At 44.4% G+C, this 19,366-nt stretch overlaps 1 protein-coding gene across 1 annotated transcript in view; it reads left to right on the top strand.

Annotated features, from left to right (window-relative positions):
• LOC139472263 (GAS2-like protein 2) overlaps positions 1 to 19,366 on the top strand; it is a 111,719-nt gene that overhangs the window by 66,820 nt on the left and 25,533 nt on the right. The window contains exons 2-3 of the mRNA XM_071254669.1: positions 9,826 to 9,933; positions 15,048 to 15,144. Coding sequence (XP_071110770.1) covers positions 9,826 to 9,933; positions 15,048 to 15,144 — 205 coding nt within the window. The remainder of the gene's footprint in view (positions 1 to 9,825; positions 9,934 to 15,047; positions 15,145 to 19,366) is intronic.

The following is a 19,366-nucleotide window of genomic DNA, read 5'->3' as shown; positions in this document are numbered from 1 at the left end:
CAGCAACCCATGCTTGCCGTAAAAGGTGACTTTGCTTGTTGTAAGAGGCTACTAACAGGATCGGCCGGTGGTCAGGCTCGCTGACTTGGTTGATAAATGGCATCATATCTCAGTTGCGTGGATCGATGCTCATGGATTGTCTAGTCGACTCGTGAAGATCCGGGGTAGAATAGGCCTTCAGCAACCCATGCTTGTCGTAAAAGGCGACTATGCTTGCTGTAAAAGGAGACAAACGGGATCGGGTGGTCAGGCTCGCTTATTTGGTTGATGCATGTCATCGTATCACAATTGGTCCTGACTCGATTATTTACAGACCGCCATTATATAGCTGGAATATTGCTGTGTGCGGCGTTATACAACATCAACTGGTTTGGTAAATGTGACTTCGGGGGCACGGTCGGTCAGATCGTCAAAGCAGTTTTCATTCATTAGGCGTTCCAGATATTGTTGTCGTATGTTCGAATCCATGAGTTACCCTGATTATGAACCTTGGTTTGTAAGCAGCAACTGTTCTCGGTTAACGACTGAGACCTGCATCACTTGGATATTTCCCCCCACATACAGCTTAAACACCGTGATAAATCTGAAGTGCTGTCCAAATCGACGCCACAGTCATCTCACTCATTATTAACTCTCTGAATATCATTGCTGGCCAATGTAATATGGACTGGGTTGTTTACTTGGCGAAAATCTTGCTCGCTTGCGATTGCGAACACACGGGACTAGCGCCCTTGGTATCGTGGTATTAACTTAACGATTATTGTAACGTTCCAAAATTAAAGGGGCGGTGGGGTAGCCTTGTGGTTAAAGCGTTCGCTCTTTACGCTTAAGACCTGGGTTCGATTCCCTATGTGGTAACTATGTGTGAAGCCCATTTCTAGTGTCCCCCGCCGTCATATTGCTAGAATATTGCTAAAAGCGGCGTAAAACCATACTTACTCACATACAACAACATGTTATACCGCCTCCGTTGTCTTGTGGTAGAGCGTCATTTATCTGCGTCCGAAAAGGGTATTCGTGTTAAACTGCGGCATGGATGTTCAGTGGACTAGCTCTATTCACCTGGCAATACCTCCCCCCCCCCCCCCCCCCCCCCCCCGCCTGCGCACGCACGCACGCACATGTGCCGTAACCTTGAGCTGAACGTTAAACCCCATCTCAAAAATAATGTCCTTTAGGGTTTAACACCAAAAATAGGCTGGAATTCGATACATAAACAACAACCTACTGTCCCGACAGGAAGCATTACGGAGTTCCATGTGAATTAACATTAAATTGCCTTGTTGACAGTCCCTCGCCTCCCACCTACGAATATTCTGTGTTTTGAGTAGGTAATCACATTGTGTGCGCTTCACACCAGTCATACCCAGTCAATCAAGTCTGCACCCTTATAACAAGACAGTATGTCGTTCTTCCAGCCTATTTCACGCTCAACGCTCCTCACAGGATTTGCTTTGTTGGAGGCATCGCATGTATGAAAAGATAACCCCCGCGGGAGTGGAATACAGTGTCGGGAGTTCAGGTTTCATCGCGATTCCCAACAGCCAAGCAGTATACGAGCGAATGAATTAGAGGGAATGACAGCAGATTGCATTGGCGGTGACATGGAGATTTTATTCACATGTTTGTCAGCGGAGGTGTGCTTAAGTGCACTTACCCCGTGTACAATACAACGCATCTTTAAGTGTTGTTACGGGACTCGGAGACATGCATTTATGATTATTGTGATACCGTCTCGGTACATGTAAACGAATTTTTTGGGCAACGTGAAAATACCCGTTTGATAGCCTTACCCTTGTTATGTTTAAATAGATATGATATATTTGTACATGTTTATGTCACAGTACATTTACAATATATCCTTGTTCGACAAGGACCCACCATATTTGGTAAATGAAGGTCATATTTTGATAAGTGCGAGTGAGTACTGTTTTAAGCCGCTTTTAGCAATATTCCAGCAAATATCACGGCGGGGGACACCAGAATGGGCTTCGGACATTGTCCCACATGTTGGGGGGGGGGGGGGGGGGGGGGGGGGGGGGGCGGTCGGGTACCCTAGTGGTTAAAGCGTTCGCTCGTTACGCCGAAGACCCGGGTTCGATTCCCGACATGGGTACAATGTGTGAAGCCCATTTCTGGTGACCCCCGCCGTGATATTGCTGGAATATTGCTAAAAGCGGCGTAAAACCATACTCACTAACTCACTCACTCCACATGTGGGGAATCGAGCCCGGCTCTTCGAATTCGGCGTGACGAGCCAACACTTTATTGACAAAGCTACCCCGCCGCCACTGTTTTGATAAGGATGATGCCACGCGTATTAAATGTAGCTTAGACAGTTCATGAAAATTATCTATGATTATTGAAGCGGATGAATGCATTACAAACATTAAACCACTCCTCAACAAGACCACACTTTCATATTAGGTGACCCGTGTAGCTGTGATTGATAAGGATACTGGAGTTACTTCCCTTGAATTTGGCGTTTTCCGTCTGAAGGAGCTGAGGGTTACGATCGGACTGGTCTGGTTCAAGTCGAGTCCACTGTTATCTTATCAGGGGAAAGTCCACTTTGAGTTAAATATAGATGTATGTCCATTGCGTATCTGGACTAATATAAGAATGACACAATCATGTATTGTGAAACGCTCTTTCAACATGTTCAATAATAGTATATGTGAAGAGTTGAAAGTTCATATCGCCTTTCGCCACATGTAATTTGATAGGTCGCGTTTCGTTGAATATTATTCAGACGTCTTGTATTTTGTCCTTTATGACATTTTCAGGGGCCAATTTGGTAAAAAAAATTATATTTTGTAAATACCCAATTGAGGATATGATAATTAACATGCCGTGCGTTATTTTAACACCAGTGTTTTTGTCTTAAGTTGCCTTATATTTCTTAACACGACCATGCAAGAAAGAGAAAAAAGCTTCATTACCAAATGGTTTACATTGCTGCATATTGTTCAATGCTGAAATAAATCTGAATTTAAGAAAGGACTTTCACAAGTTGTGTCAAGACAGCATACTTCCTTAATTACCCAGTCCGGGTGTATGTCGCAAAACCTGAAAGTCCCTCTAAATTTAAATGATTGCCAAGTTTCAATGGTGACAATTTCACCGAAGTGGTAAACGTCTAAGACCTGAATGACTTCGAGATTTCCTCCCGTGATATGACTGGAATATTGCTCAATGCGGATTTAAACCTAACTCATTGGTGACACAAAGGTACACTATCGGACGATGATATTTTAGATGTGAAGAATGATGTATGGCTGAGTATGACATTAACATTGGATTAAACTCTATCCTGTTATAACTACCCGCCAAATGCCATCTGCTGAACGGTTTAACTGAAAGCTTACAATGTATGTCAACGATTATAAATTGATCTGAATGGGGACGCTTCCTGTTATGATTTGTGCGACCAATACTCGACTGAAAGGAATATATATAGGTCAGAACTACAGTCTGGGTGAGGGTCAACAGTCTGGTGATTGCAAGCAGTTAAATATAGCAGCGCGTGCAGCGTGGTAGTTGACTAGCACGAACGGAAAGAAAAAAGTGCAGACTTTGAATTTAAAGCGCCCTTGGCCCAGTTCGAGATGCGTGCACTGCTAAATATAGATCTCGCAGTCACGTGACTGCCAACCCCGGATTGTAATCAGACGTCAAAACTCAATTATTTTCCAGAGCTGCCAGTGATATTCCTATTGCCGGGAAGGCTTGTTTTTGACTTTATAAAGTATTAGGAAACATCCAGCTGTTTCGTTAATTAAAAAACGCGATATTTCGTGGTTCTATGTCAAGTGGCGAGGCCATTGGTGGTTAAAGCGCTCGCTTATCATGTCAAAGCGCGGGTTCGATTCCTAACATGGGTACAACGCATTTTTGCTGTTTAACGCCGCGCTCAGCAATTCCAGCTATATGACGGATATCTGTAAATAATCGAGTCTGGACCAAACAATCCTCTGAATGATATCATGAGCATCGATCCACGCAATTGGGATACGATGTATGTACCAAGGCAGCGAGCCTGACCACCCTATCCCGTTAGTCGCCTCTTACGTGAATGAGTGAGTTGGGTTTAACGCCGCTTTTAACAGTATTCCAGTCATATCACGGCGTGCCATCTTAATGTTGGAGGAAAGCCCGAAGTGATGCAGGTCTCAGACGTTTACCACTTCGGTGAAACCCACGAGCACGGGTATGTTGCTGACAAACCTAGAAACATAATTGGGGCGAACCGAGTCACCTACGACAAGCATGGGTTGCGGAAGACCTATTCCAAGCCGGATCTCCACGGGTCTCATTCCATGCCTGTGACATGGACGTGATTTGGTTTTGAATAGACAAACACAAACATAGCGTAACATACACATGATAGACTGATTGTCTGTCTCGCTTATGTGACGGAGATGTGCGATGAATGGGATAAACTCATGTCACAATAGAAGGGAGATAACTATGTCTGTACTCAGGCTTTTGGTTGTAGGAGAAGCGTTTATATAATGTCTCGGATACATGGAGTCGGGCCAAATTCACGTTGAATATTTGCACGGATACGCACAAAGCTTGGGTTTGTAGTGTTTCGTTAATGTTAAGTCATATAAATAAAATCAGTTAATGATGGACAAAGTTAAGCCCCATAGTGTTGCCCCTTGCCTCAAAACTGCCTCTACTGTGAACGGCCCTAGCAGCACAACAAAACACCCGATCAATATAACTTCTGATGCCATGCTGAACAATATTATCCCAGTGTCCACTTAACCACGAGTGGTGTTCCGATTTATGTAAATTATCGAAGACCGATCAGAAGGCCCAAACGACCAAGCAATCGAAAGAAATTTTCCATAATCGAACTTCGGTTGAGTTTGCCTCCTCTCCAGTACTCGTCTGTACTAATCTCCCCGTGATGATCCATGGTGGAATCCCCGCTTGCCGTAACAGGCGACTATGCTTGCCGTAACAGGCGACTGTGCTTGCCGTAACAGGCGACTATGCTTGCCGTAACAGGCGACTGTGCTTGCCGTAACAGGCGACTGTGCTTGCCGTAACAGGCGACTATGCTTGCCGTAACAGGCGACTATGCTTGCCGTAACAGGCGAATATGCTTGCCGTTAAAGGGGACTATGTTGTCGTAAGAGGCGACTAACGGGATCAGGTGGTCAGGCTCGCTGACTTGGTCGATGCATGTCATTGTATATCATTTGAGTAGATCAATCACTGGATTGTCTGGTCCAGACTCGATTATTTATAGACCGCCGTAATATAGCTGGAAATACTGAGTGCGGCGTTAAACAACAAACAAACAAAGCATCAAACAAACAAATAAACAATCTGTTCTAATATTTTTATGAAGGTTTAAGACAGTTAGTTTTATTGTTGGGTGTGATCTAGTTTTGACTGAATATGACATTAATAAAGCAAAATCACGCTAATCGATAAATTTCGAGATTCGTCGGCTGAGAAGATCCAATCATGAATTATGTGAGGGAAAGATCACTGGCTAAAGAAATGAATTCGGAATGCTGCATGTAATTTCTTGACAAACATGTTAAACTGGTCATGTTTCGTCTCGCCTCGTCTCCGAGCGGGACATATGTCAAATAACTAATTACACTAATACTCAAATCGAAGCAATTCAAATTATCTCAATGTGTTCAAATCATCCAAACTGCCGTTACAAACTCATAATAGCTAATTATTTTTCACACTGGTTAAACTAATTACACCTTTTCTTTCATAACCATTAGTTAGTTACCATTAGGCTTTTGAAGCATAGTCGTCTGAGGTGCTAAATTGGTTGTGCGGAGTTGCGTCCCTTGGGTGTGCTAGTATCCTATGATCGTTGGTATAAATCGGCGACTCACCTTGCTCATGATTCATGGTTTGTCAGCACCATTCCTGTGCTGGTGGGATCTTCCAAATTGGTAACGGTCAAAGACCTGGATTACTTCAAACTTTCAACATTAAACCGTGAACCCATGATTCAGCTAATCCTGACATGTCTAAGGGCCGTCACTCTGCACAGCGGAGATCCGCCCATACGGCAACAGGGTCACCCGTTGCCCCAGGCAGAGAAGCCAGCGTTTGACTTCACAATAAACAACACCTAAAAAACCCGAAAAATCTTCTGTTGTAACATTTCACCTTACCCCATCTTCCCGAGGCAAGAGCGTTAACTGACTTTACAAGTCCATTTTCCACCCTTTCGGGAACTAGACTGGAATTCCTGGGCTCGATCGTAGCGCCACCAGTGGTTATTGCGAGTTATGTCCATTCTGCCTCTCCCATTGGGACCAATCAGATTCCACCTCTCGTATCACATGCATTTGCTTCAAACAAAATGATGGCGCCCAGTCAAGACGATCTGTTCGACCATTAAGATCTATTTTGTGATAAAAAGGTTCTTACTTCTCGAAGTACACCAAATGACGTGAGCACCTTGGTTAAAACATGAAAAGATTTGGAAAATATCTGTTGACAACGAGCTGGCGATGTACATGCTTTGCAAATCCTGCAATCGACCGAATATGCATGACAGTTTACGAACCGGATTGCGATTTCGGTGCGCCATTTTGATTGGACTATGCATAGACTCGTTAGTCCAGCCAAATTGTAACTCCATAATACCAGCCTAGTTCGGCAAGGGTGAAAACTGGACTTTTAATGTCAGTTAACTCTCTTGCTTCGGGAAGATGACCTTACCCGTGTTCTTTGTTTCATTTCGATCAACAACTGCATATTTTTTAAAAGACATCTATGTCCACACCATTCCCGTGCTCGTTTGTTTCACCAAGGCGGAAACGATCTTAGATCTGCTTCACTCTAGGCTTTCCTCCCACATGAAGCTGAATATGTATACTGTCCAAAGCAGAGTTAAACTGACCCACTCAGTGAAAGAAATCCGTGAGAAACAAGAAATAAAAAAGTGTCGTTCAATTATTATTTATATCGAGAAGAAATCACGATACAGCAGGTTATCGATCTGCACTGTCGTCCTACCTCCAGCATCCTGGCGGCATGTCATATTTGACATCCATCTGCTATGATTACTGATCAGATCGATTGATTCCCAAACTGTCATCGATCCCCACATCTTAGTTTTTACACCATCTCTCACTGTGGAATTAATAAGCTCACAGTGTCATCACGTTACTGCCACTTTGAAGACCAATCAGCGACTGTTATTTGAGAGGGTAACCGCCGTGAATAATATATGCCACATCTCGGTGCATATTGTATGACCAGATACGGACGGGGTACCCGGCACAGCGAGCTACCGTTGTTTCAGACAGGTTTAACGCCGTGATAGAGTTGGAATATTGCTAATAGCGCGTAAAAACACCTCACCCTCGGACAGGTTAGACAAGCGGTTATCGGGAATCCCTCCCCTCAAAAGCAGACCAACATCATATGCAGATGACGCTGATCTCCAACACCGATGCTAAACATCGCATGTTGTTTGTTTGAGTAAAATCGCCTGTATTTCTTCTGCATCGTTGAGAAATAGTGTTATTTTAAAACGATTCTGGAGAATACCATTTGAGGCTTGTGATGTCTCAAGGAATGCAAGTTTGCTCTGATATGGGCTTGTGGTTAATATTTTCTTTGGAATGGGTGTGATATGATTGCTTTGGATTGACCACGAGGCTCACATTCGGGTGGGGAATGTTGGCACAATACGGAGAGGTCATAGGTGTTGATATTTATTGTTTGGAGAGGACAGTTGGCGTCATACAAGACATACACTGGCGAGTGTAGCTTTCTTCACATTGTCCATATGCGGCGTCCGTGGTTTAAATATTGTGTGTTAAATATTCAGTAAAATGAAAATATTTGCTTGCAAAAATATTGACAATTCTATGAAAACAAAAATGCATGGAACCAAACCCGTTTTGAGCGAAGAAGATAAAAAAGTAAGTACCTCAATTACCTAGGATTTATTAGCAAAACTCTCTTAATTATTTTTTTATGTTATTTAATTATTTATTTTTGGGGGGTGGGGGTTTGGGGATGGTGCACGTGGTCTTGTATTTAGTTCGATGTGGTTTACATAGAGTTGTGCTTTATTAAGAATGCAGTGATATTGTGACGTCACGACCCGGGTTCGATTGCCTAAGTGGGGCCGATGTGTGATGCCGACACAGTGCCCATTCCTAAACTCACTCACTCACTCACTCACTCACTCACTGATTGACAAAGAAAAACTGATTAACACTATCGATATCACCGGTTCTTTTGAAAGTGCGTGCAAGAACATTTTGAAGCGTAATTACAATGGGATATTATAATTAAATATGGTTGTGCTCAATATGATTCATCGTTGTATTTAATATTTGATGAACATCGACAAAGCGTTTGACATTAATATTTCATGGCGATAATGTTTCGGCTGTACTTTTTCAGTTTCACTCGTCTTTGAGGAGATACATTATTTATCAGAGTGCAGGTTTATCTGTGTGGCGGTATCGGATGTCCCCATCTCAACGACCCGTGCAAAAAACTCACCATCATGGCGATGAATCATTCCTTGTGTGGCGTCGTACATTGCAAGTTCAAATCGATTTAACGCTTTTGGTCGCACTTCATTTTTTATGGTTTATTTTTTTTCTTATTTCACAAGAAAGATCGGTAGGTCATTAAAAAACGAAACAAATATTTGTACTTTTGTGCTTGGCTTTAAAATATTTATATTTAGAATGCTTGTGTTTGTAAACACATCTTTCATGCATTGACTTTTCTCGCCATGTTTCAAATGCTGCAAACCAAAAGTACAGAATACTTTGAAATATATTACTTCAAACATTCCTCGTCCGCTGAAGATAAAATAAAACTCACTTTGACGTTGGTATCTAAACTGCAAATAAAGCACTAGAATCCAGATCCGGGCTGAGAATTGCAAAAAATGCTTGCTGCAAGAGGCATGGCAGCTCTATGACGGCGGTCTGTAAATAATCGAGTCTGGACCAGACAATCCAGTGATTGACATCATTAGCATCGATCAACGCAATTGGGATACGATGACATACATCAACCAAGTCAGCGTTCGTCACGATATGGCTGAAATATTGCCGATGTGACGTTAAATTCCATTCACTCACTCGCTCACGAAGTCAGCGAGCCTGACTACCCGAGCCCGCCTCTTACGACAAGCCACGCCGCCTCTTTCAACAAGTATGGGCTGCTGAGGACCAATTCTAACCCGCATCTTCACGGGTGCTAGCTGTGCAAAGTAATATGACTCGAGAGTGTGGCACTCTCAGTGTGTTAACAGATTTAAATTACAGGAGTATTTGTCCTTTTATTATGTTAACCGTGTCTAAGATTAGTAGTTCGCCGCGAAAAGCTGCAAAATTGCTGATTCGGCATTAAGCTGTAACCATTCTCTCTCTCTGAGATTGGAAGCACGCGACTGGAGTTTGGTCAGCTTTCCGACGTTTCACACCTGGAAACAATGTCCACTGATTATTGTCCGGCGCACGTGCAGCACGCGATTCTACGGGCGTGTCAGTAAGATCACGTGCGGCTTTATCTAACTTACTCATTCAGCCAACTGACATAATACTTACCATGGGTCAGCGTTGTCCATCGCGAGATGTGTTGGTCAGAAAACTGTGAGCATGGTGATCGGATTAATTTAAATTCAACTGAAGGGGAATATGGAACGATTTTACCTTTAATCTATTCGTGTCGTGGTTGACATGTCACATGACATGAACTGTCAACACCTTGATGCAAGTTGCCAAAATGAACCGAGTCTGGAAGAGCTTAACTGATGTGGCTGATGTAACGTCGGAGTCTTTGATCTCTCAACAGGTGCGCGAGTTGGTGGGGCGATGTTCCTGTCCGATCCAGTTTCAGCTCATCAAGGTCGGAGAAGGAAAATACAAGATCGGAGACTCCCAAACACTCATTTTCGTCAGGGTAAGTTCATTTTACTTTTTAATGTTATTTACTGGAAGTCACGTGACCCTGTTGTCAACCGTGGTGTTGGTGGTGAGAGGACGTGTCTGTTTTGTTTATTTGTCTGTTTATTTATTGGTTGACACCGCAGTATTCCAGCTATGTGGCGGCGATCTGTTAATATTAGAATCTGGACCAGACAATCCAGTGACTGAAATGATGATCAGCCATCTACGCAATTCAACAACCAAGTCAGCGAGGCTCTTACGGACGTCTCTACAATTAGGTCAATAGAAACTATCAATAGTGCTCACTTTTTATGTTTATTAAGCTATTAATCAAGACGAGTCGTATGTGAGTGAATGTTATTTAACGCCACAGGCAGTTGCCTTCCAGCTGTCACAGCATCGATACCCTGTACATACAAGACAAGATATTGCACTCAGCAATATTCCAGTTAAACGGGGGCACGGGTGGCCCAGTCGTCTAAGGCGCCGCAATTCGCTGTGCAGAGTTGCGTCCCTTGGACACGCCAGAAACCTATGATTGTGGGTTCGAATCCCGGTTTGCCCCGATTATGTTTCTAGGTTTGTCAGAACCATACCCGTGCTCATGGGTTTCACCGAAGTGGTAAACGTCTAAGACCTGCATCACTTCGGGCTTTCCTCCCACATTAAGCTGACACGCCGTGATATGACTGGAATACTGTTAAAAGCGTCGTTAACCCCAACTCACTCACTCCAGTTGTACGACGGCGGTCTATAAATAATTGAGTCTGGACCAGACAATCTACTGATTCACATCATGTACAACGATCTACGCAATTGACATGCTTCAACCAAATAAGCGAGCCTGACCACCCGACTAAGTACGTCGTTAAACACAATCAAAACAAACAAACAAAAACCCTCGGACATTTATTTGCAGTACATGTATTTCAAATCAATCCCTTCACTCCAGCCCCGTGAGGATCCGGGGTAGAATAGGTCTTCAGCAACCCATGCTTGCCTTAAGAGGCGACAATGCTTGTCGTGAGAGGCGACTAACGGGATCGGGTGGTCAGGTTCGCTAACTTGGTTGATGCATGTCATCGTATCCCAATGATGTAGATCGATGATCATGATATCAATCAATGGATTGTCTGGTCCAGACTCGATTATTGACAGACCGCCGTCATATAGCTGGAACATTGCTGAGTGTGGCGTTAAACAACAAATAAAACAGGATCTGATGCCATTTGGATCAAAATGGCGTCTCCTTTGCATGTTTCTATTCACAACTGATTTATCTGGAACCGGAACGGTCATTGACACTTACAGACAATGCGTAGTCAACACTACCAAAGCTGACCACTGCAAATATTCTCATACCTCACTGAATTCCTGTGGACTCACCCATGGGTTTCCAGGCAGTGCAGATCGATATATTCACCATGTTCATTATACATGTACATATGTCCCTTTAATGGATTATCTTTGTTGGATTAGGATTAGTCAGGTGAAGATAACCTCGACCTACCAGCGCCACTTCTAGTCGTTCTGGTTTAGATAGACTTGGTGAAGGTCTCACTTATATCCTGGTAAATAGGTGTATGTCATACTGGGACCTGTCGGAATTATGTTGCTGACCTCAGAGACCTTTTAGAAACGGAGACTGAATCAAGTCTAGTCTATAGGCCAAAGGTGATCCCATCTACTTGGACTTTTCGCCTCATTGACTCTCGAAATGGCTTCTGTCAAAGCGTTAATAATTGTAATCGCGCGACGCAATAGTTTGTTGCGCCTCTAGACTAATCCACCAGTCATTGACCGCCTTCCTACTCTCGTCACAGTCCTAGTGCAGATTTTCTCACCGGCTTAAATCATAGGGTTATATTCACGACAATCAAATATATACTCATCTCTGCATTTACATTTTGTTCAAAGTTGAGTGTCTGAATTATGGTAATTAACTAAAGCTATTGTTATATAAGTTAATAACAGATCAGCGAAATGTATATTTTACTATCGTATTATATTTAATTTATCATATATTGTGACCCGTGAAGGTCCGGGTTAGGAATGGTCTTCTGCAACCCATGCTTGTCGCAAATGGCGACTATGATTGTCGATAGAGGTGACTTCGGGAATCTCTCAAGAAGGCGGTGTGGTAGCCTAGTGGTTAAGGTGTTCGCTCGTCACGCGGGTTCGATTCCCCTCATGACTACAATGCGTGAAGCCCATTCCTGGTGTCCCCCGCCGTGATATTGCTGGAATATTTCGAAAACTGGCGTTAAAAAACCACAACCGCTCATTGAATATGTCAAGAGAAATACAAAAAGTTCTATAAACATTCCACGGGTTCGTATGCATTGCTTGTGCTGGGTAACAAACGTCCGTCGAACAGAGCCTAACTTCTTGTAGTCCTATGAGCATCATCTCTTGTTTCAGCATAACTCAGTACATGTTCGGTATTTTATTTTCAATTTATTACAGTTAAAATCAATGGAATCTTCGACCCGTGAAGATTCCGGGGTAGAATAGGTCTTCAGCAACCCATACTTGCCGTAAAAGGCGACTATGCTTGTCGTAAAAGGCGACTAACGGGATCGGGTGGTCAGGCTCGCCCACTTGGTTTAGGTATGTCATCGATCCTAATTGCGTGGAGCGATGCCCATGATGTCGATCACTGGGTTGTCTGTTCCAGACTCGATTATTTTACAGACCGCCGTCATATAGCTGGAATATTGGCGAGAGCGGCGTTAAACAACAAACAAACAATCTAACTAACCCCCCCCCCCCCCCCCCCCCCCCCCCCCCCTCTCCCGGCCCCTCGAGGAACGGCTGGACATCTATGCAGCACGACTCTTCATCACCCTGACCTCCATGACCCGCTAATTACCTGTGTAGCTGTGCCAACCTCACCAGCCCGGCGTGTATTGGTATAGGGGCGTGTGCCTGTTGGGGGGTCAGGAGGTCGTGGTCGTGATGTTTGTACAACTAATTCCAAGTCATACCCTGTGTGTCATTATGCTCGTCTTGGGGCGGCTTAAAGTTTTCTTCTGTATTAGAAAATACATAATCTTTGGTTTAGCTTCATGGTCCCCTTAGATGAAACAGGTGGTTTCAAGCGACGTATTTCGCTGTAAAGAGTTGCTTCCCCCAACCATGCCAGTATCCGCTGGCCTTCTGGTTCGAATCCAGAACGATCTGCTAGTTTTGGCATTCGTCCAAAGGTAATCTGACACGGCGTGATATAAGTGCAAAAATACTCAAAGCGGGGATAAACTCAACCACAAATTTAAAAGAAATCGCTTCAAAACTAGTTTATATGTTGTTTAAACGCCGCACTCAGCAATATTCCAGCTATATGGCCCACGAGCACGGTGGTGCTGACAAAACTAGAAACATAATCGGGGCGAACCGGGATTCGAACCCACAATCATAGGTTTCTGGCGTGCCCAAGGGACGTAACTATGCACAGCTAATCGCGTCGCCTTAGACGACTGGGCCACCCGTGCCCCCCCCCCCCCCCCCCCCCCCCCCCCCCGTATAGTAAAATAGAATGACATAGCTGACATATCAACCGTTGAGTAGCATATTTCTTGGTGTATTTAGATCCATTCCCCGCATAGGCACAACGCATGGTAATTGTAGAGGAGATGGACGGGTTCGTCTGAAGGTTCGTCTGAAGGTTCAGTTCCCGCCATGGTGCTTGTGTGAGATAGTTTACAGAATCTCCCTCTGTCTCGCCGTGTGGCCGTGCGACTTCTATTACGTCTGCCGGTAACGCTGCATGCTAGGCTAGATCGCGTTACTCTGCTGACCGTTTACAGCACCATATTAGACAATGCGGCCACTTTGAGGTGTTACTCTAGCCCAGTGTACCAACATAAGCATGCGATAAATCAAAGGATCTGTTCTTAATCGGGTTAGGCACTTATGATCCGGAGTTATAAGCCCGGGATTCGTTGCCACCAAGTGAGTGAGGTGGTATGGCCTTACGCCGCTCCCAGCAATGCCACGGCGGGTGATTATGAGACAAAGAAAGTGAATTCTTTGAAGTTGGTGAATGATTATAGTTTCACGTCACGTTAGCAATTCTCTAGCAATATCACGACGGGGGACACAGAAATGGACTTCCCACAATTCCTGGGGAAGCGAACCCGGACCTTGAGCGATGAGATCAATATATCCCCTGATCACTACCCCGCCCCTCTTTGACGTTAGCTGGCGACGTCACCCCCAACCCAGTTGGAACCAAATTGGATTTAGTTTGTTTGTTTGTTGTTTAAGGCCGCACTCAGCAATATTCCAGCTATATGACGGCGGTCTGTAAATAATCGAGTCTGAACCAGACAACCAAGTGATTGACATCTTGAGCATCGATCCATGCAACTGGGATACGATAACATGCATCAACTAAGTCAGCGAGTCTGACCACCCGATCCCGTTAGTCGCCTCTTACGACAAGCATAGTCGCATCTTACAGCAAGCATGGGTTGCTGAAGACTTATTTTACCCCGGATCTTCACGGGTCGGAACCAAATTGGAACCAACTTTCAATGTGTTGGGATTAAAAATTTAACATAAGCCTGTGTTGTAATACTTGAATAAATGAAATTTATTTTCAAATTATATTTCATTTCAAAAGAATTCCCACTTACATTTGACCGCCTCCGTGGTCTAGTGGTAGAGCGCCCGCCCGGAGAGCGGAAGGTCTGGGGTTTGATCCCCGGCCGTGTCATACCAAAAGACTTTAACAGATGGTACTTGTTGTTACCCTATCTGGCATTAAGGGGCTAAAACAAGGACTGGTCGGCTCGGAGTCAGTAAACTGTGCCTGAGTGGGGTATTCATGTTAAACTGCGGCATGGTATCTCACTGGCCCAGCACTATGAAACCGGCATCAGTCCGGACCAACACAGAGACACAGACACAGACACAGACACAAAATAATCTTGAAGGCGTCGTTAAACCCCATTTAACCTCACCTCTCGTACATTTGCCGAACTATTGTATTTCTGTGATATCAATGGACTATGGTGACTATGGAGACCGAATATGATTTGGTGATTCAGATTACCGTTTGCTTCACAATTGCTGACTTGTTAGTTTAAGTACTAACGATCTACATGTGACCTTTTCTGCTTCCAGGTGTTACGTAATCACGTGATGGTGCGAGTGGGCGGGGGTTGGGATACCCTCGAACACTACCTGGACAAACACGACCCTTGCAGGTGTAACTTCCAAGGTAAGGGGAATAACTCCCACTATTACTCATTTCTAAACTGGCGCAAATATTCTTGCAAACGTACCTGTTCTCAGAGTTAGGTCTAAATCACATACACAATATTGAAAGAATACTCAATATCCCCAGTATCTTCACGGGGGCACAGGTGGCCCAATCGTCTAAGGCTCCGCAATTCGCTGTGCAAAGTTGCGTCTCTTGGGCACGCAAGAGACCTATGATTGTGGGCTCGAATCCCGGTTCGCCCCGATTATTATCCCCCGCCGCGCGAAAGCGCGAAGCGGGGGATATAGTATTCACGACCGTCCGTACGTCCGTCCGTACGTCCGTCCGTACGTCCGTACGTCCGTCCGTACGTCCCACCTGTTTGTTGCCGCGATATCTCAAGAACTAAACACTGGATTGTCTTCATATTTGGAACTATGGTGTATATACAGACTCCGCAGACACCAGTTGGTTTTAGTGACCTTGACCCCATTTTCAAGGTCACAGCAGGCATATCTGCTTTTGGAGTTGGAAAACGGTGTTGCCGCAATATCTCAAGAACTAATCTCTGGATTGTCTTCATATTTGGAACTATGGTGTATATACAGACTCCGCAGACACCAGTTGGTTTTAGTGACCTTGACCCCATTTTCAAGGTCACAGCAGGCATATCTGCTTTTGGAGTTGGAAAACGGTGTTGCCGCAATATCTCAAGAACTAATCTCTGGATTGTCTTCATATTTGGAACTATGGTGTATATACAGACTCCGCAGACACCAGTCGGTTTTGGTGACCTTGACCCCATTTTCAAGGTCACAGCAGGCATATCTGCTTTTGGAGTTGGAAAACGGTGTTGCCGCAATATCTCAAGAACTAATCTCTGGATTGTCTTCATATTTGTAACTATGGTGTATATACAGACTCCGCAGACACCAGTCAGTTTTGGTGACCTTGACCCCATTTTCAAGGTCACAGCAGGCAAATCTGTTTTTGGAGTTGGAAAACGGTGTTGCCGCGATATCTCAAGAACTAATCTCTGGATTGTCTTCATATTTGGTACTATGGTGTATATACAGACTCTGCAGACACCAGTCGGTTTTCGTGACCTTAAATTAATTTTCAAGGTAACATTAACTTAATTTTCAAGGTAACAGACTCCGCAGACACCAGTTGGTTTTGGTGACCTTGACCCCATTTTCAAGGTCACAGCAGGCATATCTGCTTTTGGAGTTGGAAAACGGTGTTGCCGCAATATTGGTGACCTTGACCCCATTTTCAAGGTCACAGCAGGCATATCTGCTTTTGGAGTTGGAAAACGGTGTTGCCGCAATATCTCAAGAACTAATCTCTGGATTGTCTTCATATTTGGAACTATGGTGTATATACAGACTCCGCAGACACCAGTCAGTTTTGGTGACCTTGACCCCATTTTCAAGGTCACAGCAGGCATATCTGCTTTTGGAGTTGGAAAACGGTGTTGCCGCAATATCTCAAGAACTAATCTCTGGAATGTCTTCATATTTGGAACTATGGTGTATATACAGACTCCGCAGACACCAGTCGGTTTTGGTGACCTTGACCCCATTTTCAAGGTCACAGCAGGCATATCTGCTTTTGGAGTTGGAAAACGGTGTTGCCGCAATATCTCAAGAACTAATCTCTGGATTGTCTTCATATTTGGAACTATGGTGTATATACAGAATCCGCAGACACCAGTCGGTTTTGGTGACCTTGACCCCATGTTCAAGGTCACAGCAGGCATATCTGCTTTTGGAGTTTGAAAACGGTGTTGCCGCAATATCTCAAGAACTAATCGCTGGATTGTCTTGATATTTGGAACTATAGTGTATATACAGACACCGCATACACCTGTCAGATTTGGTGACCTTGACCCCATTTTCAAGGTCACAGCAGGCAAATCTGTTTTTGGAGTTGGAAAACGGTGTTGCCACAATATCTCAAGAACTAATCGCTGGATTGTCTTCATATTTGGTACTATGGTGTACAGGCGGGGGATATTTCGTCACTCTGTGACAAATACTTGTGTTTCTAGGTTTGTCAGCACCGTGCTCGTGGGTTTCACCGAAGTGGTGAACGTCTGAGACCAGCATCACTTCGGGCTTTCCTCCCACATCAAGCTGAAACGCCGTGATATAACCGTAATACTGTTAAAAACGGCGTTAAACCAAACTCACTCACTCATTTTCTCAAAGTCCCAGGGACTTAGTCGTCTGTGCAGAGTTGCGTCCCTTGAGCGTGCCAGCAACTTATGATCGTGGGTTCGAATCCCGGTTCGCCCTGATTATGTCATGCCTGATCTATCATGCCAGCCCAGAGCAGTTAATCGCAATTGCGTCATTTCACACTTTGTGTTCTAATATGCCCCAGTGTTGCGATCGATCAACACTGGATGATTGCTCGGTAACAATGGTCGCACACTGGGTCCCTATCAATCGCAGCCAGCTCAGTCTGCAGACAGGGCAATTGCAATCAGGAGTGGAGTAGTGGAACACGCAGCGTCAGCCGACTAGAGTATAGCAGCCTGGTCGTGTATTGCTATATGGCAACAGTGCTCAGGTATAGTGGCGTATATGCTGCGTCTCAATCAGGATTTAACGACAACAATTTTTAAAGAATTCATATTTATCTTTTAATATGCTGACACGATATGATGTTGGAATTGAGGGCATCACGTGATACATTCATATTGATAGGATGCGATTGTGGTGTAGGTTTATGTTTATTATTAATGGGAGAGAATGCATTTACGTAATATATCTTGCGATTTAATGTTCATCATAAATATATGTAGTGCGTATATATGGACCAAGTTGCGTCCCTTAGCCGGGCAAGGATTCGGTGGTTGTGAATTCCACGTGAACGTGTGTTGGTACTGATTAGTATAATGCGGAGTTTCCTCTCTGTCCGGGGTGAGGCACGTCTGTGGTTCGATCCGCTGAAATTATGGAATTTGTTGTTACGCTGCCTTTCGCTTCGAGTTAAGGCGATATAACGAGCCCTAAAAGGCTCGGAGCAGAGTCACTATTATGTTTGTTTGTTGTTTAACGCCGCACTCAGCAATGTTCCAGCATCTTCCCGAGGCAAGAGAGTCAACTGACTATAAAAGTCCAGTTTCCACCCTTGCCGAACTAGGCTGGTATCATGGAGTTACATTTTGGCTGGACTAACGAGTCTATGCATAGTTCAATCAAAATCGCGCACCGAAATCGAAATCCGGTTCGTAAACTGTCGTGCAGATTTCGGTCGATTGCAGGATTTGCAAAGCATGTGCACCGCCAACTCGTTGTCAGCAGATATTTTCCAAATCTTTTCATGTTTTTAATCAAGGTGCTCGCGTGATTTGATGCATTTCGCGAAGTAAGAGCCGTTGTATCACAAAATAGATCTTGATGGTCGATCAGATCGTCTTGACTGGGCACCACCATTTTGTGTGAAGCAAACGCAAGTGATACAAGAGGTGGAATCTGATTGGTCAATAGGAGAGGCTTAGAAGGGACATAGCTGGTAATAGCCACTGGTGGCGCTACGATCGAGCCCAGGGATTCCATAAGGGTGGAAACTGGACTTTTAAAGTCAGTTAACTCTCTTGCCTCGGGAAGATGTGTTCCAGCGATATGACGGCGGTCTGTATATAAGCGAGTCTGGACCAGACAGATTGACGTCATGAGCAAGTGGGAAACGATGACATGCATCAACCAAGTCAGCGAGCCTGACCACCCGATCTCGTTAGTCGCCTCTTACGACAAGCATGGGTTGTTGAATCAGTATAATGAGTGGGATATCCATGTTAAACTGTGGCATCGTTTCTACGTGCCTCAGCTGTGTTAGGGTGCAGGGGAGCGAATGTTTTCCCTTTCAGAACAGAGAAGATAGGATATTAGTGTCTCCAAGCACAGGAAACTGCCAAGACATAGTTTGGCTCGCTGACTTAGTTGATGCATGTCACCATATCCCAATTGCGTGGATCGTTGCTCATGATGTCAATCACTGGATTGTCTTGTCCATACTCGATTATTCAAAGGCCGCCGTCATGTAGCTAGAATACTGGTGAGCGCGGCGTTAAACAAAAAACAAACAAAACAAACAAATCCTAAAATGAATGTAAAAATAACAAAAATTGTCCCACAAATACGAACCCGTGAAGATTCCGGGGTAGAATAGGTCTTCAGCAACCCATGCTTGCCGTGAAAGGCGACTATGCTTGTCGTAAAAGGCGACT

This window comes from Haliotis cracherodii, unplaced genomic scaffold (assembly GCF_022045235.1).
Source record: "Haliotis cracherodii isolate W230 unplaced genomic scaffold, xgHalCrac1.p SCAF_24, whole genome shotgun sequence".
NCBI lineage: Eukaryota > Metazoa > Mollusca > Gastropoda > Lepetellida > Haliotidae > Haliotis > Haliotis cracherodii.
This window is presented reverse-complemented; position numbering and strand designations above follow the sequence as displayed.